The sequence below is a fragment of the Asterias rubens genome, chromosome 1 (assembly GCF_902459465.1).
Source record: "Asterias rubens chromosome 1, eAstRub1.3, whole genome shotgun sequence".
Lineage (NCBI taxonomy): Eukaryota > Metazoa > Echinodermata > Asteroidea > Forcipulatida > Asteriidae > Asterias > Asterias rubens.
This window is the reverse complement of record NC_047062.1, coordinates 24,416,851-24,442,782: the sequence shown is the minus strand read 5'-3', so window position 1 is coordinate 24,442,782 and position 25,932 is coordinate 24,416,851. Positions and strand designations below refer to the sequence as shown.

General features: G+C 38.7%; 1 protein-coding gene across 4 annotated transcripts in view; it reads left to right on the top strand.

Annotated features, from left to right (window-relative positions):
- The window catches only part of LOC117289699 (5'-3' exoribonuclease 2-like), a 77,000-nt gene that overhangs the window by 13,803 nt on the left and 37,265 nt on the right, over positions 1-25,932 (top strand). For 2 of the 4 annotated variants that reach the window (XM_033770961.1, XM_033770941.1), the window contains exons 14-31: positions 639-696; positions 1,338-1,395; positions 2,175-2,272; positions 2,754-2,792; positions 3,521-3,607; positions 3,953-4,095; positions 4,801-4,885; positions 5,664-5,822; positions 6,667-6,756; positions 7,930-8,002; positions 8,586-8,669; positions 10,365-10,465; positions 11,197-11,285; positions 11,907-11,963; positions 12,950-13,018; positions 14,303-14,449; positions 18,103-18,219; positions 24,140-24,291. In XM_033770961.1, the coding sequence (XP_033626852.1) occupies positions 639-696; positions 1,338-1,395; positions 2,175-2,272; positions 2,754-2,792; positions 3,521-3,607; positions 3,953-4,095; positions 4,801-4,885; positions 5,664-5,822; positions 6,667-6,756; positions 7,930-8,002; positions 8,586-8,669; positions 10,365-10,465; positions 11,197-11,285; positions 11,907-11,963; positions 12,950-13,018; positions 14,303-14,449; positions 18,103-18,219; positions 24,140-24,291 (1,706 nt within the window). The remainder of the gene's footprint in view (positions 1-638; positions 697-1,337; positions 1,396-2,174; positions 2,273-2,753; positions 2,793-3,520; positions 3,608-3,952; positions 4,096-4,800; positions 4,886-5,663; positions 5,823-6,666; positions 6,757-7,929; positions 8,003-8,585; positions 8,670-10,364; positions 10,466-11,196; positions 11,286-11,906; positions 11,964-12,949; positions 13,019-14,302; positions 14,450-18,102; positions 18,220-24,139; positions 24,292-25,932) is intronic. The other 2 variants (XM_033770950.1, XM_033770969.1) reach the window with 2 other exon arrangements.

Here is a 25,932-nt window from a genome sequence, read left to right as displayed (position 1 = left end):
CGAATTTTGGCAACCCACTAGCAACATGAGCAAGTAGGTTTTGTAACTAGTTTGCTCTGTCAAGTTGAGAGTAAATTTGTATGTCAAGATATGGGCACAATTTCATAGAGCTTTTGGTACACACACAGTAGCTAAGCACAACCAAATTATGCTTAGCAGAACAAGGTTACAGGCCCTGATACCTTTCCTTAATATCCAAGAGGTCTATGATCTGAGTTGTTTGACTTTTTGTTGGCATGCCTAACTTTGTCACAGAGAGTTAGTCCGAGCATCCTCCTTTCCATGGCTCTCTGTGTTGATATTAATTTGTGCTCCATTTATCTTCTTGGTTGTTGACCATGACTCTGTCCTGTGTTTCATTATTTTCAGGATGCACTGATTATATGTTTTTCTTTATGTTACATTGTCATTTCCTTGTCAGTTATAGTAATTTCTAGTGCATTCCAAAGCACTTCCATACCCCTTGATCCTACAAATACTCATTATTTTTATGATTGCTTTTGTAGTACTATCATTGTCTGGCGGAGGTATTTGAGGGGTGTCATCTGATGGTTATCTTTATTTAAAGTTCAATTAAACTGTACTGAAGTGGTGGCGATGTTAACCCAAGAAAATATGTATTTGCCTTCACTTATTAGGGAGGGTGCCATTGATAGGTTGCAGAAACTCTATAAGAAAGCTGTGTACAAAACAGGGGTAAGATACGATTCATTGATTTCATTTGACTTGACTTGATTTCTTGTTTCATTCCACAAAAAGAACACACCCTATGGGGAGTGGTCACAACAATATTTGAAATATTAATAATAATAATTGTGGCTTGTTATATAGCGCACATGTCCGTCACTCAGTGACTCTCCTGGCGCTGTAACATTTCCTGCAAGTAGTGGGACTACGTTTGAATTACGAGACCTAATTCTGATAGCACCATCTAATGTTTGACAAGGTGCTGTGGCGCAATTTGCTGCCGATCGGACCCGGAACACCGCGACGAACCCCTTCTCTTTACGATAAGTGCACTGGGTTCTTTTACATGCGTTACATAACAAATGGGACCAACGGCTTAACGTCCCATCCGAAGGACGAAGCAATGGTGAAATGTCTTGCTTAAGGACACAAGTAAAGATTTATTTGTGGAGTAATTACCAAAGGTAATATTGGAATGCACATGAAATTTTGCAAATGACATTTGCTAAGTCTGCACAGTTACTGGGACCTCTCTCCTGATGAGAGTGCCCCTTACCAGTGAACTGTTGCCCACGCCCCTTCATGATCTAATCTCCATGTATTGGTTATGCTGTATTTTGATTGATGGTTTGTGTGTTATTTATTTACAGGGCTATCTGACCGATAGTGGTATGGTCAACCTGGATAGAGTGCAGTTGATCATGACTGGTAAGCCATTCACCAAGGCCGAGAAGTCTCTGACGTTTTATCTGAGTTCTGACTCTCTTTTTTTAAGTCAGCCTGGTGTAGAAAATCAGCCGATATTTGTTCCCACATGTTAAGAATTCCTGCTCTTTGATCTTCTCTAGTGCTGAGGACTACATGAGTGTTCCTAAACGCTCTGTGAAATCTTAACCCCAGGGCATTATACCCAAAGGAATCAATGTCAACAACTCAACATTTCTCCTATAATTTACTGAAGAGAAAATATTTGAGAACTACGTGTCCACTAGCGTGGGGGGGGCCTCAATACAAGTTCACCATTGTTTTTAAGATATGATTTTGCCATCGCTAGACAAACCATAGAAAGGATCGTGGATAAGCACAACGGTGAATAAGACGCATGAATGAAAGGTCCAAAGGTCATGAGGATACCAGAATAAGAGGAAAGAAGTATAAGGGGAAACAAATATTGAACTCTAGATGAAAACAAGTGTTGTTTTGGCATATGGTCGAAACCCCCAATTATAATTTGCTAATATCTTGCTTCTCTCCACCCAGGGGTAAATGGGTACCTGTGAGGGCAGAAATGGTTCTTGTGATTGATTAGCCTTGATTGCGCTACATGTTTGGCGGCACAGGCTGTATACTCCCCAGGGAGCTGAGATTGTTTAAGGAATGATTTAAGGCCCAGTGGCCGTAGCACCTTGTAAACCCTTATAAGGTGCTAAATAATTGGGTTATTATTATTTAAGTTTTTTTGCTTTGTTATTGTTTTGGATGTCTAGATCTGGGTGAAGCTGAAGATGAAATCTTCAAGCAGCGGAGACAGAATGAGCTTCGCTTCAGAAAGAACCAGAAAGAGAGAAACAAGCGCATGAAGATGGTAAAGAATACCAATTTAACAATAATTTTGAAAGAGCCAAACTATTCAGTTGGTATTTTTAAGGTTCAAGATTCAATCACTTTAAGAGTATGAAAATTTTCTTCCAACGGATTTTTAAAAAAACAATTACGCCTGAACTACAATGGAAAAAAAATGGTAAAACACAAACTGACAAAGAATGTACAAAACCAAGTCACAAAAAATATAAAATGTATAAGTAATTTAATAACTATCCCCGCTTCTAATCCAAACCAACAAGCATACACATTTATTAGTATCAGCGATGACGGCTTTCCTAAAAGTAAATGGCCCATTTCACAAGACATGAGTACAATGACTAGGGGTATAGAAGCATTTGCCTATATTGTCTCTTTGACGTTTATAGGTCTTCACTAAACCCAATCATATACGTCCAATCTTGGTTTGGTCTTCTGAGTAAATTCACTGTTTTCATTATTTATGTGCATCTTGTTTTTCCTAGGACCATGGCTTCAAACGTGGGGGACTCCTAGCACCACAGGTAAGTTTGATCAGCTGATTTATCTATTTTTTATAAATTTAATATTGTTGAAAGAAACTGAGAAACACTGTTCAAATTGTCATGTGCATGGCCATTCCTCGTCTCTGCATGTCTGCGTACCATACCGACCATGTTTCATTCACCATCTAGACAGCCGATCAGGGCCCAATTTCATAGAGCTGCTAAGCACACAAATTTGCTGAGCATGAAATTTCTTCATTGATAAAAACAGGATTACCAACCGAATTTCCACGAGATTTTCAAGATAAGCAAACAACAGCTGTTTACCAGTAACAACCAATATACAACAAATAGAAATTTGTTGGGTAATCCTGTTTTTACCATGGAAGAAATTTCATGGTTAACAAATTTTTGTGCTTAACACCTCTATGAAATTGGGCCCAGTTCTCAGATTTGTTCTTTGTATACAATTACAACCCTGCTACAAATTATTAGGGCCCAATTTCATAAAGCCTGTAAGCACAGAAACGTGCAAAGCACAGACAAGTATTGCTTAGCAGAAAATTGTTACCAGCCAAAGTCCATGAAGCTTACATTGTTGTGACTGGTGCTCCACCCAGCATAAACATTAGCTGAGCAGTATTTTCTGCTGGCATTCTTAACGAAAATTGGGCCCAGCTAGTTTTTGGGCCCAGTACCTTTAATGTGTTTAACGTTCAAAATATTCAGTTCTTGTGTGTCTCAAATTATTCTTGTTTATTTCCCAGGCGATATCAAGGAACTTCACTCCAGCCAGTGCTAGAGAGATTAAAGATGCAAGAGATAACAGCACTTATTCCCAACAACAAAACAAGGTAAGTTGACTTAGAGGCACTGGACCCCTTTGGTAATTGTATAAGACCAGTCTTCTCACTTGGTGTACCTCAACATATGCATAAAATAGCAAACCTTTGAAAATTTGAGCTCAATTGGTCGTCGAAGTTGCGAGATAATAATGAAAGAAAAAACGCCCATGTTCAGTTGTTGCAAAAGTTGTGTGCTTTCAGATGCTTGATTTCGAGACCTCAAAATATCAAGTTTCCAACTCTCACATGGTTCAATGCAAGGTTCCTCTCTCTCTGGAATTATTATTCTCAAGGCATCACAACCAATTGTAAAGTTTTTTTGAATAACCCGTTTTTATTATTTCTCATGTCTAGTACGCAGCGGATGCGTTGAAGGCTTCCTTTGTTGCATCAGGGAGCAGTGGCAACCAAAACAGGGCGGGTTTAGGAATGAAGAGACCCCATGAGGGGGAAGAGGAAGATGAGTATGAGAAATTGGACAAGACGGATTCTGTCAAGTAAGTTCAATTTTCTGGTACTTGTTGACATTTTCTGTGTCATGCAATTTTGTTCTCTTAATGATAAGTGTATAGGGTTTTTTCAAGGGATGTAATACAATTCAAACGTAGTCCCAAATCTGGCAGGAAATACTCTATGTAACAGCGCCAGGAGAGAGTCACAGAGTGACGGACATGTGCGCTTTACAAGAAGCCACAATTATTATTTTGTATTATTATTATTATTTATTAATTACTCTAAAATTCACTACAACTGTACCACCTCTTGAAATGACATTTTCACCGGTTAATTTTACTGTATATGTCTACATTTATAGCAATCGAACAGTTAAAAAAAACCAAAGGTAAACTTTGCCTTAAACATACATTCATAAATACCTAAGACAGTTTCGCTATTCCTATTGGTGGAGAGCGCGTCACATGGAGTTTAAACCTTTGATAATGACCAGTAAAAAGTGTTGAAACATGGGCATGACACGCGAGCTTGCACCTGTGCTTATAAGACAGTTTCTTCATTCCTATTGGTCGAGAGCACGGCCGGGACAGTTGTGCCACATCACGCGATACGAGTGATTTCTTGTGTTTGGTTCTGCTCAGTATTCATTACAGCAGATTATCCGCATCTACATCTGTTTATGATTAACAGTTTATCTTGTTTTAACCTCTGCAATTGATTTTTAAATCTTTGCCTGATTTTTTGTTCAGATTATGGGAGGATGGTTGGAAGGAACGCTACTATGAGGGCAAGTTTGACGTCCTTGCAACGGATAGACAATTCTGTCACAAAGTGGTAAGCTCAAGTTCCACAAAAACACTGAAAAAGTAACCAAAACTTTTGTTTTGTTTTATGGGAATTAAAGAGTGGCGATGAATTCTTAAACAGCCAGTCTGCTGGTGTACTAGGGAATTCTGTCCCTGGAGATTGTGTCCCACAAAGGCGAAATTAACATGGGCTTGATGAGGTTGGCTCAAAAGAGGGAGCTACAGGTGTATCAGAAGAAGTTTGTATACAGTTTGTAATAATAAATAATAATAGTAGGTATTTTGTAATGCAATGCGCCAAATTTTGTATTTGTAATGCGCCAGATCAATCTTTGCAGATGTTCAAGGCGCAGCAGAGACGATGAGACAATTGTCGTATGGGGGGACCAGGATTTCCTGCCACGACGGCTTAAAATGGCCTTCGAAGACCACTCTTTTTTGTGGGCATTCATATCACACTGATTTATTTTTCCGATGCTCACCTTTTTGTGGAGGATTGTCACTGGCAAGAAGTTATTATCAGCAAACTTTCATATTGAAACTAATAAATTTGGTGTACGTAATGAACCAATGACCTTCGAAATAACTAAAGGCGCTCAACTAACTGAGCTATCTAACCATAGATTTTTCTTTGTTCAATCCCAAATTATTTAATAATTACCAGGGTTGAGTTGTCCTTGTTGTTTATCACTTCCAGTAACTTTCCTTATATTGTACTACTATAAATGTGTTCTAATGTCCTGTCTTTTCTTATTGTGAGTATTGAAATAATTTACTTTTACTTGGGTACTACGTACTACCCATAGGCAGAGGCATACATCCTAGGTATGTGTTGGGTGTTGCGTTATTACTACCAGGGCTGTCCATCGTGGAATTGGTACTACCCCTATCACTATGCCCCCTTTGCTTCAGACTTCCTGGATGTAGCCAAGATGCCACATGACTTTGAGACGGGTACCAAACCGGTGAGTATCATCAGTGTTATGTTGAACTATTCAAAACCAGTGATGTCTAAGAGGAAGCCAGACTTCGCTTTTGAAATTAAAAAATTAAGGTCGTATCCGAATTGGCGTCTACAGCTAGGAGCAAGTGCGATCAAAGGACTAAAAGTTGACAAATGTCGAACATTGGGCAATTTTGCCTGGTACCCAGAATGTATTTCATGCAAAGGTAACCTTGAAACATTGACTAGTGGTTGACAAATGGTCGCTGATTTAATTTGCCAATGGGCTACGACTATTTCTAAGGATGTTGCTAAGGATAACCTATACATGTACCTCAACACATGGTGATGCGGAAATCTAGCCGTAGCTGTAGCTGCCAATTCGATTGCACATGTGTTTTTTTCCTACCGAAATTTGCATAACATGTGAACATGTAGGTAGGAGGTGCTTTTATTTGCGAGTGAATCAATGGAAAATCTCTCTTTCACTGTTTGTATGGGAAAACAATCATGATAATTTAAAAGATAAAATTAATAGTAATAATAAAAAGCAGTTCTTGTATAGCTCATAAAACAATTGAGTCTGTATCTGCTTCAATTATGTTGCATAAAAAGAATAGATCCTTTTCATATGACATCACAAGCTCAAATAGCTCCTTCAGTGAGGTCAAAGGCAGACCTGTCATTAGCTGAGAGTTGTACATGCATAAACGTTTCCATTGTTTGGCCACAGTGATGGCGACATATGCAAGGGGGGTTTGTTGTGTTAATGAATTCAAGATGGAAGCCATTTTTGAAATATAAACCTTATGTTCACTTATGTGACATTATTTTAATTGATTTGTTGTTGTTTTTCTTTTTTGCAGTTCAAACCCCTGGAGCAGTTGATGAGTGTTTTTCCCGCAGCCAGCGGTAACTTCATTCCTGCCACATGGAGAGAGCTCATGTCAGATATTGTAAGTAATTGTTTCATAGTATCTTTTCCTTGTGCATTCAACAGAGGACTGTGTTTTAATATTACTATGAAATATTTCTGGTCATAAAACCAAGGATAATAGTAATAATAATAATAATAATGACGTCTTCTATAGCGCCGGTATCCACAAAAAGTGCTCATGGCGCTTGCTCCAATAAAAATATTCCCCCTTGGTTTTCTCCAGCAGTGCAAAAACAAGAACAAATTCCAATGTCTAGTGAGTGTCACTGAAATGTCTTTGAAAAAGGTGGGTCTTCAGGGTTGATTTGAAGGTTTCTAAGAATGCCTAATAAGAGAACTTTATCACTTTAGCTTTCGCCCTGAGGAAACCTGTACACAAGTGTGCTTGCTAAGTGACCTACAACTAGAACCTGCATGGATGCCCTTTGGAATGTTCCTAAAAAAGAATTTGCGATTTAGTTCACCTGACCAAAGCTCTGGTGTTGTTAGCAGCAGATTGTTGGTTGGAGTTCCAGTCATGACACTTGTGCTCTTTTTTAAATATCCCAAATGTCCTAACAAAGAAAACAAATCTCTTGCCCTTAATCAATCTATCCTTCAATTTATTTCCACTTAAAGGGTGGCTGCATTTAAGCGATTAAACATGACTTTTTAAACCTGAAATATTTTTTTATATTTTTTATTAAATGAGCAAGTATTTTAAAATGGTTTTCAAGAGATTAGGGGAACCCACCCCGCCCCTAAAAGGGAGCCTTCATTTGCATAAACGTGACGTTATGTCGGTAACCAGAGCCGTCGGGCCCCCTGGCTGTGTGCATATAGAGACGTGTGCACTGTGTGGTCTGGTACCTAGGCGCGTGTAATTAGGGACCAGACTCTTTTTGCCGACGATTGTTTGAATTCCCGACGTGACGCCTATGGTAGGGGGCGGTAACAATCCACAAAGGGGGGGGGGCATGACTTATTCGCTAATTACGCAAGTCAGGTATGTCAGGAATAAAAAAAAAATCATTTTATTGATGTTCAAGACATATATCAGAAATAAATGACAGCAAAATTAACTGTTTTATTTGAATTCACTGCAGCATCCCTTTAATTCAAACGGAGCACAGAGCACATTCTATAAACAAAATACATTGATGGATGGAAGTAAACAAATGCTGTTATTATTCCCTGGTTGCTTTCTATACAGGATTCTCCAATCATCGACTGCTATCCGACTAACTTCAAAATCGATTTGAATGGCAAGAAGTACGCATGGCAAGGTATGAGACTTAATTTAATGGCTTTCCTTATGCCATTTTGGATGGACAACATTAGGTCAACAATAGCAATTTGAAAATCAACAAAACCAACAACTTGGTTATTTTGTGTCATGAGTGAATTGTTTCTCTGATTCAAATGTTTTTCTTGGTAACAAATTATCTGATTACTTCTCAGAAAAGTATAACATTATAAACACTCTTAACACAGATTATGCCTTTTGATTAACTTAGAGCGCGGCACATGATATGTGTTCTTTTTACTAGAAGCGGTACCTTGACGTCTCAGCACTGTATATATATTGGGTGTTTTAAAAGTATTGACTGCTTTTAGTTGTGCTATGGTTAAAATTATGACCCCCTCTGTGATCCTTCTTGTTTCCCACGGCTCCGCCTCGGGGGTAAATAAAATGTGCTGGGATCAACTCGGGTGTCATAGTTTTAACTATAGCACTTAAAGCAGTCAATATTTGTACTATCAACATCAAAAGCTGCAATGCTTTCACCAAATAAGTCTTTACCAAACTACGATCCTCCCTGACGAACCAGTTTGAGATGTGATTTCTTGTGATCTTTCCTCATGTAGGTGTTGCTTTGCTGCCCTTCGTTGATGAGAAACGTTTGTTGGAGACCGTCGCCAAGGTCTACTGTGACCTCACAGAAGCAGAGAGTAAGAATAATAAATTTTTGTTTGATTCATGTTCAAGCTTTAATAAACAGACATCATGAACAACTGCCACAATGTTTTCAATGAGGGAATCAATGTGTGGTGAAGAGGTTTTCAACTAGTGTTTTAATCCCAATGAGGCTTGGTTCTTGATAATTTTACCGAGACAAAGTTGAGGTAAATTATCAAGACCAGGCCTCGGCGGGTTTAAACCACTAGTTGAAAACCGATTCAACACACTTTGCTTCCCATTCATAAATACCTTTTCGGTCAAAAAACATCAACACTTAATGGTCAAAAAGTAAGATAAATGCAAAAATTATAATTGTTCATTGATTTCTTTGATTTCGGGTAAACAACTCCTTATAAGGAGATTGCTGTGCGCATTGCGCGTATCGCTAGATGCGGCACAACTGTTCCAGCCGTTGCTCTCAACCAATAGGAATGAAGAAACTGTCTTATATTAAGCACAGGTGCAAGCTCGCGTGTCACGCCCATGTTTCAACACTTTTTACTGGTGTTATATCATCCGTTCAAACAACCCCTCGTGATGCCCTCTCGACCAATCAGAATGGATAAACTGTCTCAGGTATTTATGAATGTGGTTTATTGTATACCTGCGCGGGTAGAGTTTTAAATTGTGGATGAGAAAAGCCATTGGAGCGCCATGGGAGCTCATGGCTGTTGAGAAACTTCCAGGGAGCCGAGAAAGGTTACAGTAATCTTATTGGGACAATGACCAGGGCACTAATTAACAGGGCTTGAGAAAAGCCATTGGAGCGCCATGGGAGCTCATGGCTGTTGAGAAACTTCCAGGGAGCCGAGAAAGGTTACAGTAATGTTATTGGGACAATGACCAGGGCACTAATGTAACAGGCCTTGAGAAACAACCACATCACCCCCATTCTACAAGAACTCCACTGGCTTCCTGTCAATGCTCGCATACAGTACAAAGTCCTGCTCCTCACGTTCAATGCTGTCCATGGTCTCTCCCCTCATTACATTTCTGAACTGATAACGCCATACACCCCAACAAGGTCACTTAGATCCTCTTCACAGCTTCTCCTACAAGTTCCCCCATACAGAACAAAAACGTACGGTAAAATAGCCTTTGCTTTCAGCGCACCCACCCTTTGGAACTCTCTTCCTGCTACCCTCCGTTCCCAGATAAACCCGGACCTCTTCAAATCACATCTCAAAACCCACTTGTTCACTCAAACTTTTTTGTAATCTTGTATCGTTTAGTTTATTTGTTGCTTTCTCTTGTATAAATTTGTTTATTTGTTTTGTAAAGCGCATTGAAAGTACTTGCAGTGCTGAATTGCGCTATATAAGTATTTCTTCTTCTTCTTATTATTATTATCTTATTAAAACATGCTGCAAATGTTAGTTTGTCACAATTTACAGCATTAAATTCATGTAATTCAACATAACTTTCTTACTCAGTCAGGTTTCAGCAACAGTTACATGTATGTATATAAAAAATTTTGCAGAAAAAGTATTAGAAATGCATTTACATATTGCTTCTTTTTTACTCAAAACAATCAGGAATGGGTAATTCTTCTTCACAAAATTTATCTGGTAATTGTTTGACATTTCAAGAGGAGCAATTGAGAAACTAAATGTTTGTGCTATGAATGTTTTTATTGTTCCTATTGATCCCTATGTTCCTAATACTCCTTATCTTCCTATTACCAGGGAAGAGGAATAGTCTTGGTCCGGATCGTCTTTACGTCCACAAGAGCAATCCGCTGTTTGCCTTCTTCAAGGAGCTGTATGACACAGATGCATTAGACAAGGTTTGTAAAGTTCAGACTCGAAGGGATGGTATTGGAAACCACTCCTTAAAGGCAGTGGACACTATTGGTAATTACTCAAAATAATTATTTGGCATGAAAACTAACTTGGTTACAAGTAATGGAGAGCTGTTGATAGTATAAAACGTTGTGAGAAACGGCTCCCTCTGAAGTAATGTAGTTTTCGAGAAAGAAGTAATTTTCCACGAATTTGATTTGAGGTCTCGAAATCAACCATCTAAGCGCACACAACTTCGTGTGACAAGGGTGTTTTTCCTTTCATTAGTACCTCGCAACTTCGATGACCGATTGAGCTCAAACTTTCACAGGTTTGTTATTTTATGCATATGTTGAGATATGTACACCAACTGAGATATGTACACCAAGGCTAGTCTTTGACAATTACCAATAGTGTCCAGTGCCTTATACTGATGCAATAAAAACTTGGTTGGAAGTTCATGTGTACAGCAGCTTTGCTAAGTATAAATCATTTTGAGAATCATTTCACTTTGAAGTGTGGTTATGAAAAAAGCTATCAGTTTTCATCCCCCCCCCCAAACTTGAATTTGAGAGATGTTGCCGTCTGAAAAATTTTCTCAGATTGTATATATATTCCAATTACAAATTATTCTTCCTGCGTGGACTAAACAGAATACAGATAAAGTGAACACCGTTTCAAAAAGCCCTTTACTTAACTAACATCTAAAACGTGTCTTTGAATTTGTTCTTGATAGGATACAACCAATGTTGATCTTGACTCTACCCTTGACCATGGTGTAAGGGGAAATATTGGCTATGATGAGTACGTCTGTTTCCAGGGAGGGTAAGTATTATTTTGTCCAACTTTCTTGCACGTTAACTTTTAATCCCTTAAATGCACTAGACACTACTGGTAGTTACTAAAAATTATTGTTGGCATAAAAAAGCAATGGAGAGCTGTTGATAGTATAAAAGATTGTGAGAAGCAGCTCCCTCTGAAGTAACATAGTTTTTGAGAAGGAGTTAATTTTATCTCTCAAATAATAAAAGACTTCAGCTGTTTAAAGCCCTTAATTATGCATCTGAAAGCACACAGAGTTGTGCAACAAGGGTGGTTATATTGTCTTGCAACTTCTATGACCAACTGAGCAAAGATTTTCACAGGTTTGTTATTTTATGCATATTATTATGTTGGGATACACCAACTGATAATACTGGTCTTCGACAATTACCAAATGCGTCATGTGCCTTTAACCCTGTCGTTACCAGCGGCGACTTTAATCAACCAATTGTTATTGTTGTTCTATTATTCCCTTTTCTAAAGAATCCCCAAAGCTGTGTGAATGTCAACCCAGTATGTCTTTCATTGAAAATTTTAAACCTAAAAAATCTCATTCTTGTCCTAAAATGAGAGTAATAGTCGTTTAGCATCATGTGTAATTGTACTCTTTTTCCCTCCCTGAAGCACAAAGAAATCAAGTGTACCATCACTTCCAGACCTAGAGAAGAACAATGTTTTAAGGTAAGTTTAGGAGGCAAGGTTTCCAAAACCTTTCCATGTCCAGACACGAGAGTTATCTCTTGAAACACCCGGATGTGTAAAACGAGATTAGAAGGCTTGACGCAGCCCAAAGGAAAAACCCAAGTTGTAAAGATAAAGGACCTCTCTATATCATTCTAGAGATCATGTTAAAGGGAAGGTACACGTTTGGTAATTACTCAAAACAAATATTAACTTAGAAACTGACTTGGTAACAAGCATTGGAGAGCTGTTGAAAGTATAATACATTGTGGGAAACAACTCCCTCTTTAGTACGTAGTTTTTGAGGAAGAGGTAATTTCATCAATAAAATATTAAAAGACTTCTAGCTAGAAGTCTTTTATTATATAAAAGCACATAAATTCGTCCAACATGGGTGTTTTCGCAACTTCGATGACCAATTGAGCCCAAATTCACAGGGTTGTTAATTTATGCTTATGATGGGATACACCAAGTGAGAATACTGGTCTTTGACAATTTTCAACAGTGCCTTTAACTTATGTCTGTATAAGTGTGTATTTCCTGAAGAAAACCTGGGGGCACTTTGTGGATTGGGTTTTCAGTCCCTACCTGACTGAATGGATGTTTTCCGGGAAGAATTCTCTGAGGTTTTCCTTCCAAATCTAGTGTTTTTCTCCATGGGGTTCTTGGCTAGTATAGTGATTAAGTTTTCTGAGAGTCCACGGCTTCACAATCAAATTAATTGAAATGTGATTTAGAGTTGCTCTTCACCTCTGCCTTAATTACATTGAATTTGTCAAGTCATTTTTCTATGGTTGCATTATTAGTGTACATGGATTTCTTTTGTAATTGATGGAACAGATTAGTCTCAGAGGGTGGGGTCCTTTGGAATTTCTTTTGGAATCTCCAATTTTGTAATTGTGTACGTGATTTCATCATGTAGGCTGATATGCTTAAGTTTTATAATAATTTTCTTTTGCAATAACTTCCTTCACTTTGTTTTACAGCGTCAGTTATAAGGACCCGCAGTATCCCCCAGGCCATGTGTTTCCCGCTACGAAACTTCCAGGGGCAGAGTAAGTCACTAACCACCTTCTTTAGACAGGCGCGCCAGAGTCGCGCCGAATTAAATATATTAGAAGCAATTCTAGGTCAACCCAAATAAATTTTGATTTCAGACTGGTGAACTTAAAGGCAGTGGACACTATTGGTAATTACTCAAAATAATTACTACCATAAAAACTTACCTGTTAATGATCAATGGAGAACTGTTGATAGTTTTAAAACATTGTGAGAACTAATTTTCCACTAAAATATTTGAATTTGATTTTGAGACCTCAGAATTAGATTTTGATGTCTCGAAGCGTCTGAAAGCACACAACTTTATGTGACAAGGTTGTTTTTTCTTCCATTATTATCTTGCAACCTCGACGACCAATTGAGTGTAAATTTTCACAGGTTTGTTATTTTGTGTATATCTGTGAGATACCACAAGTGAGAAGACTAGTCTTTGGCAATAATTACCAATAGTGTCCAGTGTCTTCAATGTAACATTTAAGCAGTCCCTCAAGGAGCTAGACAACCTGGCCACACAATGGCTAATTGACACCAGTTGTATCCTTTTATTGAGTTTAATTATGAAACACTTACATGTAAACTATGCCAGTCTGCAGTATGATATCTTGTGGTGATTACATCTACACAGTGCATGGTCAACCCTCCTACTGTCTAACCGTTCAATGTCATCGAATGGTTTTGCATGGGGGATAATTTATGCCACCCTGTGATATGAAACACATAATATGTACAGACTTAGTTCTGCGCCATTATATAAAACCTTTGCAGTTGAGTGTTATAAAATGTTAGTCGACTGAAAGAAGTAGATGGTTAAGAGACTTGTGGTAAAATAAAGAAGTTTTAAAATTTTAAACATACACATTTTATGAGACATCACCAACATTATAAGGCCTGATGGCCAATTTAAGGTGAGGGCTACACTGAACTATTTTGGTCTTTCAACCCAAATCAAATGCCACCAGGGGCACGTTGCCACCTACATGTAGGTATCATCCACTAGGAGCCACCTACTCCTGGCGCTGAAACAGGGTTATCCCCTTCACAGTCTATAAGGATGTAGGCATTGGTATCATCCACTAGGAGCCTGGTGGGTAAAGCAGAATGCACTACCTTCTCAACTTTGTACGAAGCAATTATGGTTGAGTGCCTGGCTCAAGGGCTGGAGTGTCATGGCTCGGAGGCAAGCCCACACTCTGCTGCTGACAACATCAAAGCTTTGTTCAGATGAACTAGGAGTTTTTAGCCAAACTAAAATGGATTTACTGTGGTTTCCTCTTGTGTAGACATCCAGCCAAGGTGCTGAAACCAGAAGATTTTAATCAAAACAACCGAGGGCGAGGGCGTGGGTATCGTCCACAGCTTGGCTTCCAGAGAGGTAGCGGATACAGAGGGGGTAACTTCTCCAGCGCTTCAGCTGATCGCACTGTCAGGTAAGAACAATCGCTAACTCATCTGAATCTGAATAATATAAATATAGTCGGAAAAGCATCCTACAGACCGAGTCACACTGCAGCGATAATGAAAACAATGATCACGACGCAAAGATAATGCATTCTACTGGTTGAGTTGCTCAGCGCAGAATACACTCACGCTTATTCAGCCAATCGAGGGATGGCATTATTACGTGATCGATATCGTTGCAATTTATCGCTGCAGTGCTACAGTGTGACTGGCCCTGGAACGGAAACATCAAACATGTACCAACTTTTTTTAGAGGAGACAATGAAGAAAGTTCTGTTTTAGACATGGGAGGAAAACCCCTATAGGGAAAAACCCCATGCAGTCAGGTAGGGAATGAGTATTCCAAACCACATGCAAGGCTCCGGTCCATGCTTGAACCAGAGAGGTGAAAGGCAGGGACAGTTACCCCTGAGCCAACCTGACTGTCATGACTGGGATGAATGTGTAGTTTGTGTGTTGACCTCTTGCACACACGCGGCCACGGGCCACGCTCACCATTTTTGGTGGTCAGTACGTTTACGTGTAAATGCCACGTCTTGCACGCACGTCACACGCGACGATCGGCCACGTTTACCATTTTGCTGGTCACTAGGTTACGTGTAAATGCCACGTCTTGCACGCACACCACATGCGCCGACCGGCCACGCTTACCATTTTGGTGGTAAATAGATTTGCGTGTAAATCTTGCGTCGCCTAAAATGTGCACTTCACTGAATAACCCACTGTGACGTTGACCAACAAAATGGCTCATCCAAGATGATTCTGATGATGACGTCAGTTGAATTGGGTCAATAAAGCGATCACCTCATTCTCCAGAAGACGATCAGAGCATACTGATCGAAACGTCGAGTTGAAACCAACGGTTCTTTTCAGAACCACCCCAACTCATTAGAGATAGTCATTGCATGGTGTTACCGCAAACCTTTCTTTATCATATTTCCACCATGCAAAGTTTCAAATCCTACTCGCCTCTGACCAATGTGGGCCTGGTTTGATAGGAGTAGAATTGTGCGCTGGTTCTCTCGTATGCCACAAGGGTTACCCTACAGGCCCTCTGGTTTCACTACCTCAAAGACAAATCAAACACCTCCAATCTCACGCTGTGCTCTGTGGTCATATATTAGTCAATGTGGCTGACTGCTGTAGGCGCCCTTGCATGTCTGCGTCTAAAACACGCTGTACCTTTGGCTGCAACTCAGGTTCACGGCTGTATAAGATGATGAGGCTCTCAAATTATTTTTTTAGAACTATCATTGTATGGAAACGTTTGAGTTATACCAGAATGATTTGCAGTTACTTCTCCCTGATATTGCCCATAATAAAACCAAATGACGGGTACATTCTGTCTCAGAATTCTAGCACCTTCATGTTAAAATCCGTTCTCTACTCAAATTGCCAAAGTTTTTGAACTTACACTAGATATGAATGAAATAAAAGCAGATGATAGCCCATTAAGAAACAAGACATGTATGAAAATATGAGCTTTGTAATTGCATTCTCGAGCAATGGTAATAGTTAGCGCAGAATTTAACGGTGAGCAGAGCAATGAAACTGGCCCAGATCTTGTTTTCGGTTTTCTCATATGTGCCATTGGGGAAAAAAACAAGTACGATAGAAAATATACCCCTTGTTTGAAAAACAGGGTTTGTTACATGTATACATGTACATGTACCGGATTGGTTTTCGATCAATATGCATGCATGTTGTGCTTGCTTTGTTGAATTTGTTTATCACTTTTTTCACCATTACTTTAATTTAATTGTACGTATTTACTGACAGACATTGTTAATGTTGTTATTGGTTTTTAGCGCATGCAAACATTGTACGTGCAAGTCACTTTTAAGTTTTGTTTTTTTTCAGCTGCATGTACAATACATGTACTATGAGCATTAAAGGCAGTGGACACTATTGGTAGTTACTCAAATTAATTATTAGCATAAAACCTTAATTTGTAACGAGTAATGGGGAGCTGTTGTTAGTATAAAACATTGTGAGAAATAGCTCCCTCTGAAGTGAGGTAGTTTTTCGAGAAAGAATCAATTTTTCACGATTCGAAATCAAGCATCTGAAAGCACAAAACTTTGTGCGACAAGGGTGTTTTTTCGATCATAGTTATCTCGCAACTTCGACGACTAATTGAGCTCAAATTTTCACAGGTTTGTTATGATGTTGAGACACACCAAGTGAGAAGACTGGTCTTTGACAATTACCAATAGTGTCCAGGGTCTTTAACAATGCAGTCCATCTTTCATTTGCCATTTTTACTTTGAGCTTGGGTTTGCTTGATTGTTTGCATGAGTAGCTTTAACAAATCATTTTCAGTACCTGTAATTTTTAACTAAAGTAAATAAAGGTTTTTAAAATTTTGTTATGAAACAGTGTTATGAAACAGTACAAATATTAACAAAGTATTTTACTAAACTGCTATTTATGACTATAAAGTAGCACTGTATGGATGCCACTATACTAAAAGCTTCCTGACGCTCTTTGTTTCTTTGTAAGCTTTTAAGTTTGCTGAATATTGGTCAAAATTGATTGGTTATAAGCAGATGATAGAGAATGAACATGTCTTAAAACTTGTCAATCCTGTTATCATGACACGTTGCAAATTTACCTGTCCTAAGTGTACTGTACTGTGAATCACCAATTTTGTAAAGGTTGGTGTGAATATTCTTGCTGAATGTCTGAAATAAAATATCATCGGATGTTTAGTTGGTTATGCTTTCGTTCTAACATAGGACACTGTTGACGACAATTGTTGCACTAATAACACTAGCCAAACCAACAGGAAGTATTTTACAGCAGACTTCCATGGTATTGGGATTTGTAACATTTCAGAACATCATACATTTTAGTTTAAACTACATTTTATTTTCCAGTCATCTTTTATGATGTACATTGATTTTAAGTGCTCTCATATACAGGAAGTTCGGACGAGATATTAATCCATTTCCATTGTTCAATGCCTAACCAGTCGCAGTGCCATTATGCACTCTGGGCCATTTGCACAACATCTTTTTGACAGCACTCCACTGCGTACAACAGTTTGCTGTACTCCGACCTTGTCCAAACTGGTGGCAAGGACTATGGCTGCAGCTAGATCGCAGCGTCTTCGTGCGTTGAAGTGTAGAACGTCAATAAGCCTTCTTGAGGTATGGCGGACAAGATAGGAGTGTCCTGTTTGGTTTGGGTGTATACATGTACACAAAAATTAACCCAAACCTGATATTGTTGTATAACTTGTAGCATTGTGTCTGCCATATCTCAAAAAAGCTTAATTGCAACATTTTTTAGCAACACTAAATAGATGAAGCCATTGCTGCCAGTTTGGACATGACTCGCTTTGTACATCCGTGGGTGTTCCCACAATGCAGTTGGTGTTCCCACAATGCAGTTGGTGTTTCCACAATGCAGGATGGGGTGCGTTTTCGTGGGCATAACCAAAAACTGTTCGGGTTGAATTGGCCATTCGTTAACCACTTTTCCTGTGTGTACATGTACATCAAAGTTATTCTGAGTGAGATACATCATTTTGACAAATTCAAACCTGCACAGAAAAGGTCATTACATGATTGTAGCTGCATTGTGGGACACACCATTTTAATTGAAGATTCCCTTTCAGCATCTACAATGAGGTGGAGATGATGAAATGGCAGATTGGGAGTTGGTTACCCGATCTGGCCCCCATTGCCGCCCTTCAGCATCCACCCACGATCCACTCCTTACCCCCTTGGTGCAGGTATGAGGTTGGATATCTACCCCCACTCTCACCCCCCTTCAATCACATTGAAGATTATTTGTATCCAATCAGCTTTTATTATTGTCATTATTACCATTGTTGTATATCACTGGTGTTAAATCAATAATGCCTAGTGGATGTAATTGGGCACTGTTTAAAATTTATACGAATGTGGAAAGTGAAGAAAGTTTCCCTGAATCAATAGCCGAGCAAGTCTTGTGCGTATTTGAACATTTTTGGACCACTTTGGTCCCACAGACATTGCTATAATGCGTGAAGGTGACAAACTAGTGTACTAAATGGGTCTCAATGTTCGAACCCGCGCAAGACTTGCACAGTCTATAGGGGAAAACAATTTGTGCTGACTAATCTGAGTCTGAGAAGATTTGCCTTGTGTTCAAGTTTGCAGGAAGTGTCAACGAGGCTATAGCTCTGAAGCCTGAATTTTTGTTTACTGATATGGGGTTGAACAAAGAAACCTTTGCTGGAGTGGGATTTCAAGGAATGACGTCCAGTTTAGCATGCGGACACTCTACCAACTGTGCGATCTAGCCCTATGTTGTCGTTCTCCCTATACATGTATGTCAATGTCTGTGTTAGAGGGTGCCAGGGGCTTAGAAACCTCAGTTAACCCGGAGGTCGCCGGTTCACATCCTGCTCCACGCAGTCAATTTGTCTTAGTTCAACTCTTGATCATTTAAAAGTTCACCCAGCCAGTTTCCCGTGTGGTTTAGTATTTGAATTTATTTGTGATAGATATTGTATTTTCTTTTTTATGAACCTTTTGAGAGTACTTACTTTTGATGTACATGTACAAGGTATATTATTTCAAGGTTCTTTATTGTGTACTTCCATTCTGAGTGAAGTGAACCAAGACAAGACCTTAGTAATTTATGCAGGAGTAGGTGTGACATCATGATGACATCAGGTGTCGAAAACACACTAAACTGTAAAACCTTTGAGAGTAAGAAAGTAGTTTATGATAAAATATTGAAAGTCATAAAAGCTAACGTTTGTACACGTAGAAAGATTGGTCGTAAAATTATTGGAATGAGTAAGTTTCTTTTTTGATTTTTTTTAATAGTTGGGGAAATATCGCCGCTCCATTTGGATTAACGTGGACATCCCTACGTGACATAAATAATCCCTTAATAAAACTGTTTATTGTGTGTCATGGTTGGGCAGTTTATGCATCAATTTTGAGTACTGATGGTTCAGTCATTGGTGTGTCCCTGAGCAAGATGCTTGACTATAATTGCTTCTCTTCACTCGGGTGTTTAAATGGGTACCTGCGAGAGTAGAGGTTGATATTGTGTTTAAAAAAAGCTTTTCGAACACCATGGCAGACCTAAAGCTGTATACTCTATAGAGCTGAGAAAGATTATGTTATTGGCCCAATGACCAGGTTTACTTCCCAAAGCTATGACAAATTAACTTTTTTAGATAGGAGTTTGAAACAAGGCGTCATTGGATTTTAACAACTAATGGGTCTTAAAATTTGAAGGAAGAATTTGTCATCGGCCCAAAGTTTTAAGTACCAACCTCTATAACTGAATATTATCGAAAGTCAGGGTTGAACCAAAACATCCATGTACAAAAATGTAGCAATCCTTTTTTCTCAGATAGTTGTCATCAGGGCCATATTTCATAAAACATGTAAGCAGCAGTTTTGCGCTTACGGAGCATTCCTTAGCAGAATTTCTATTTTATAAAGCTGTTAAAGCCATTGGACCCTTTCGGTACAGAAAAAAAATAAAAAATCACAGATTTACAAATAACTTACAGGGTTTACAGAAGGTAGTGGTGAAAGACTTCCCTTGAAATATTATTCCATGAAATGCTTTACTTTTGGAGAAAACAGTAAAACAATATCAATTCTCGTTAGCGAGAATTACGGATTTATTTTAAACACATGTCATGACACAGCGAAACGCGCGGATACACGGGTGGGTTTTCCCGTTATTTTCTCCAGACTCCGATGGCCGATTGAGCCTAAATTTTCACAGGTTTGTTATTTGATATAGAAGTTGTGATACACGAGCCTTGGACAATAGTGTTTACCGAAAGGGTCCAATGACTTTAACCGTAACAAATCAAATCCATGGTGAACGCGCATGCGCCCCTAGACATTTTCTGCCAACTTGAGAAATCATGGTGAAATACATTTATGCTTGCAAAAATTTTTCTGCTACAGTAAGCACAAAAATTTGCTTTCCATTAAAGGGTCTATGTATTTTTTTGTACGACAAAAAAACACAATGTCCACAGATTTACATTAAACAATTTGGTAAATGAATTCATCGCAAAATTAATTGGTCCAATTTCCATTCTCTTCAAATGTGCATGGCCACCTACCCTTATAATTAGAATAACGGCTCATAACATTCCCTAATGCCACACACACCAATTTTGATAGTGGGCTTACGCATGGTAACCGTCTGATCTTTGTTGCTGGTTGGTTCCTAAAAACCTTCATACATGTAATACACGACCTGTTTTAATGAGGTTTTTGTGGTGGCTTTTGAAGTTTTATTCATTGGATCCAATCGATATTTAATTACATGGATGGTAATTTTGAGTTGCCTGCATAACTTTCAATTGCTGAATATAGGACTTGAATCCATCATGGTCACACTAATTGGTGTTGATAGTTATAGTTTCGTTCTGTAATGGATTTCTACCTCACAGTCGACCACCTCTCCTCAAGGACAGCAATAAAGAGTAGTTCTAGGATGATTAAAATGTATTTAATTATTACCTTTGTTATGGCCGGAACAGCATCAAAGATACCAATTCATAACTTTTTCATCTGAAAGATTATTTTTATTGAGCTTGGTACCAGCATCAGATGTGTAATGTTTTTGTGTGTGAATTTTTTACCCCAAAGGGCACGTGACCTACCGGGGTAATTTATTGAAACACCCTGATACATGTAAACTGCTCACAAAAAGTTAGGAACCTTTTTTTAATCAAGTATATCTTCATTGTTTATTACTCTCTTTGTATAATGTTATAATATATCAATGCAAAGCTACATGTAAAGTGTTCCTTGTTAAAATGGTACCACATTTGCAATGGTAACATGTTGCTGAATTTGGCTACATGAATGACAATTAGGCAAAGTCACAATTCGAATGTGCCAAAATTACTGTTGCGTCTGTGCTAAACAGTCAATAGGTAATGATCAACAACCAAACCACTCAAGCTTCGGAACCATGATTGGTTTACACAAAGATTTGCACCAGTGCACACTAGCCCACATTTCTTGAAAAAAAACTTGTTTTGGGTATTTACTGAATTTCTTGCCTCAATAAAGTGCATTCAATCAGTAAGTAATTGCGACTTTGCCTCATTCTCATTAATGTGGCAAAGTCCGGCAACATGTAATCATTGCAAAGGTGGTATCATTTTAAAGAGGAACATGTATAACATTATACAAAGAGAGTCATAAATAATAAAGATATACTTGATGAAAAAAAGGTTTCCTAAGTTTTTGTGAGCAGTTTATATTAATGACAAGAACCCATTACCAGTGTAACCACTGCTTTTTGTAATATTGTTCTTCATGTTGGGTAGAAATACAACAGCTTAACTTTTTGCATTCTGCCTGACTTAAAAAAAACTCTGTCCTTCCGAAACCACACTTTCAAGTGTGATTTCAAAGGGGTGCATCCAATCCTAATTGTCTCTAACCCTAGAGACAATTACTTGTTTGCTTTTAGTTTCAAGGCCATGCCACATGAAGCAGTTCCACAGGCGTTTCAGTTCCAGGCAATCTCAAAGCAGAAAAGACATTCACAATTAAATGATCACATATTTTTCTTAGAGAATTTTAGACGTTTAGTTGAAAGATAATTACCGTGGTCCTGGTGTTTGCACTGCAGTTGGTTGCCTGTAAAAGTTGCTTCAAGTAACAATTCCATTAGACTCTTTATTTGAAACTTTGTTGTAACTTTATTATTTAAAGGCAGTGGACACTATTGATATTTACTCAAAATAATTATTAGCATAAAACCTTACTTGGTAACGAGTAATGGAAAGAGGTTGATAGTATAAAACATTGTGAGAAACAGCTCCCTCTGAAGTGTTGTAGTTTTCGAGGAAGAAGTGATTTTCCCACAAATTTTATCTCGAGACATCAGAATAGATGAGGTCAAAAGCACACAACTTCGTGTGGCAAGGGTGTTTTTTCTTTCATAGTTATCTCGCATTTTCGACGACCAATTGAGCTCAAATTTTCACAGGATTGATATTTTATGCATATGCTGAGATACACCAAGTGAGTAGACTGGTCTTTGACAATTACCAATAGTGTCCAGAGTCTTAAGTGTCCAGGGAGATTAATGCATGTAATGTTTTTAGACTTACCTCAACCTTAAACTGGACTACTTTATGTTATTTAGCTACTTTTTCTATACACTTTATAAGCCCTGTTCATACTTCCTGCGAATGCAAAAAAAAATTTGGTGACTCAATAATTGGTACGCGAGGTTTAAAAAAATGTTTTGTAAGAAAATCCGCTTTACACAAAGCTTTCGCAGAGAGTACGAGCCAAGCTTAAAGGAACATTACAGAATCGTTTTTTGCTAGCAAAACAGTTGCTGGCAGTGTAAGCACTTTGTGTAATCCACCATATACACAAATTGACAAACCGGTACATGTATACGTTTGAGATCGATTGGCCATCTGGGTCACAAGAGAATAGTGGAAAACCGATTACAAATTTTGCATTGCATCAATGCCAAAATAAAAATAAATAAAACGCTCACTGAGCGATAAACTCCATACGCGAAGTTAGATTATTTATTTCTCATCAAATATGACTTTTCAGGCAGAAATATTTCAAGGGATGTTTTCAACTATCATCATCATTAGACCGTGTGAGTTTCATGTAAATCTGTGATCTTCACGATTTTTGTTTCTTACCAATTCTGTACTGTTCCTTTAAATCCATCGACCGAAGGAGACACTTGGTGGCCGCCATTACTGCTGTGGAACCATCTCTCCAGTGCACACTGTAGATATCTTTAAAATGCAGGCCTGGATTTGCATCTATGAGAGGGCAAGACCTTTTTGATTTTGCAAAGAGCCCTTCTGTTAAAATTGTTTGAAGTCTGTAGGACACTTTTTAAGTACCAGGGCTAAATTTCATTGAGCTGCTTTTAAAGCAGAAAATATTGCTTAAAAAATTTCCGCTTAGCAAAAATTGGCAGGATACCAGTTACAGCTTGTACATGGGAAATGGCATTTTGGTTGTAAATCATATTTTGGTGGCATAATATTGTTGTACTTACTCTCTTTTTTGTGTTTGGTTAAAATATATATAAATATATATGGACACCTCACCATGCAATGCCTAACATCCCATATACTTTTTCGTGCTTCCTACAATTTTTGTGCTTAAGCAGCTCTATGAAACTGGGCCCATGATGACGGTTAAGGTCTGACCCAAGTATGTTTGAGTGGTTTTGACACTAGGGTCACTTGGTTCTAATCCAGATGCATTACACCTCGAAGGCTGCCATTTTTAAGTTTTTGAGCAAGATACTTTCAGGAAGTTTGACACACATTTTTAACCCTAAAACATGTGTTCTAGCATACACTAAACTGTGGGGACTTTTGCACAGTTTTTGTTGTTAAACTGGGCCCCCATCCAGAAGGGGGACACTTTAAAAAAAAAGAGGGAATAATAGAACAACAATAGCAAGTCTCCAAAACTCTATGTGTAAAAGTATGTGTTTATTATTGTGGATTAACTTGAGATTGTAAACTATAATGGGGTAGTTTTCTTATGAGAATTATAATTTTATAATATTGTTAATTGTCTTTGCTCTGCAGGCCTTGATGTATTCTCTTATTGCTTTGTCAGGTCATCAAGTAACCTTATATCTAATCTTTCTACTGTTTTTCCCTCTAACAGACACAATCTACCGAATCAGTATGCCAACATACCACCACCACAGACAGGATACGGTGGTGGGCGATACGGAGGTAGACAACAAGGTGGAAGAGGAGGAGGAGGGTATAACCAACAGCAGTACGGACAACAGAAGCAGAGCTACAATCAAGGTGGTAAGCACCTTTTTTTTATTCACTTAGTATTTTCCATCTGGTTTGTCATAGCTGAGCGGTCTCACCCAAGGGATTCAAACTCTGGTGTTTTTGATCAGGGCCCAGTTTCATGAAGCTGTTAAGCAGGAAATTCTGCTCACCAAATTTCTTTGCTAGGCAAGAAATGAGTGGGTACCAGCTGCAGCAGTGATAATTGTATGTGTTCTGGGAGGTTATCTATTTTCGCTAAGCAAGATTTGTTTGTGCTCAGCAAGTATTTGTGCTTGCAGGCTTTATGAAATATTGCCCAGCAAAGTGGTGTGGGTTTGAGTTCTGGTCTTGACACTTGTATCCTTTAGCAAGATATTTAACCATTTTTGTCCTTGATTGGAGGTACCTTGTATTGTGAGCCCAGTGCATGTATCGTTATGAGTAGGGGTTGGCACAGGGCCCAATTTCATAGCGTTGCTTAGCAGCAGATTTCGTGCTTACTGTGCAATTTCTATTTCATAGCGCTGCTAACCCGTAAGCACACAAAAAGGCATGCTAACCTTCCGGTGCGTACCGCACGAAAATAAATGACGTCACAATGCAAATCCACGGTAAACACGTGATATGGCCGCCTAATTTTCTGCTAACCTGTGAAATACGCTAAGGCTTAAGCAAATTTTTCTGCTACAGTAAGCACGCAAATTTGCTTACTGTTAAGCAGCACTATGAAATTGGGCCCCAATGATTTGTAAGCATGGTGGGCATCTGAGATTGCTACGCCTCGGTGCCTTGTGGGTTTTTCACAAAGGGTTACATGAAATTAGCTTCTTATTCCTAACTTTGCCTACCTGTAGTAAAATATCAGCACCATGTGGATGTTGCCACTGTTTAAGTGTTCATCATTATCGTCATCAGTTTTTGTGTGTGAGGGTACAGTTAAAATATCATAAAAAGACATATTGTCAGTCATTCATTCAAACAGCAGCTTTTTGTTGTCTTTGGGTTTGTGATGAATTAAGTAAGGATTGTCTGATATTATGGTGTTCCATAATTTCATCCTCACAGCAGATTTTTAGAGGGAAAAAAATTGCTATTTGCTACCACTTGGTGGCGCTGTCATTTTTTTTTCTTTTTTTCCCGTTACTATTCAAGATAAAGTAGTAGGGAGTAAATTTATACTGGTTTTCACTTGCAGGATTGTGTCAAACAAATACGCTCTGAACCAAGCTTGATTCTTGTTCAAATAACTATCTCTAAAGTTCTGAGTGGCGTATCCAAACTGGACATTAATGTTGGAAGATATATCTGTGACCCCTTCTCCAGCGGTCAAACTAAAGTTGGGCTGACTGGGCACTGTACTTCTCCCCCAAAACCCCGGACGGAGCGGAAGGTCCTGAAGTCAAGTGTGTGTTTAGGCTGTACTTTTCACCAGTCAGCTAACATACCATCTCAATTTACGGATCCTCTCTGGAATGGAGCATTACTAGTTCCTAATCCTCTTCAGTGTTCTTTCATTCTTTCCCCACTCGGGGGCTAGTGTTTTGTCCCCCCTCTCTTATTCTGCAGGGGTAGTATTGGCATTTGTTTTAGCATGTCATTGAGAGAGCTCTGTTAAAGAATCTTCCAAATTCTTGACCACCTCTCGCCAAAGCCACTGAGCCACTTGAGCCA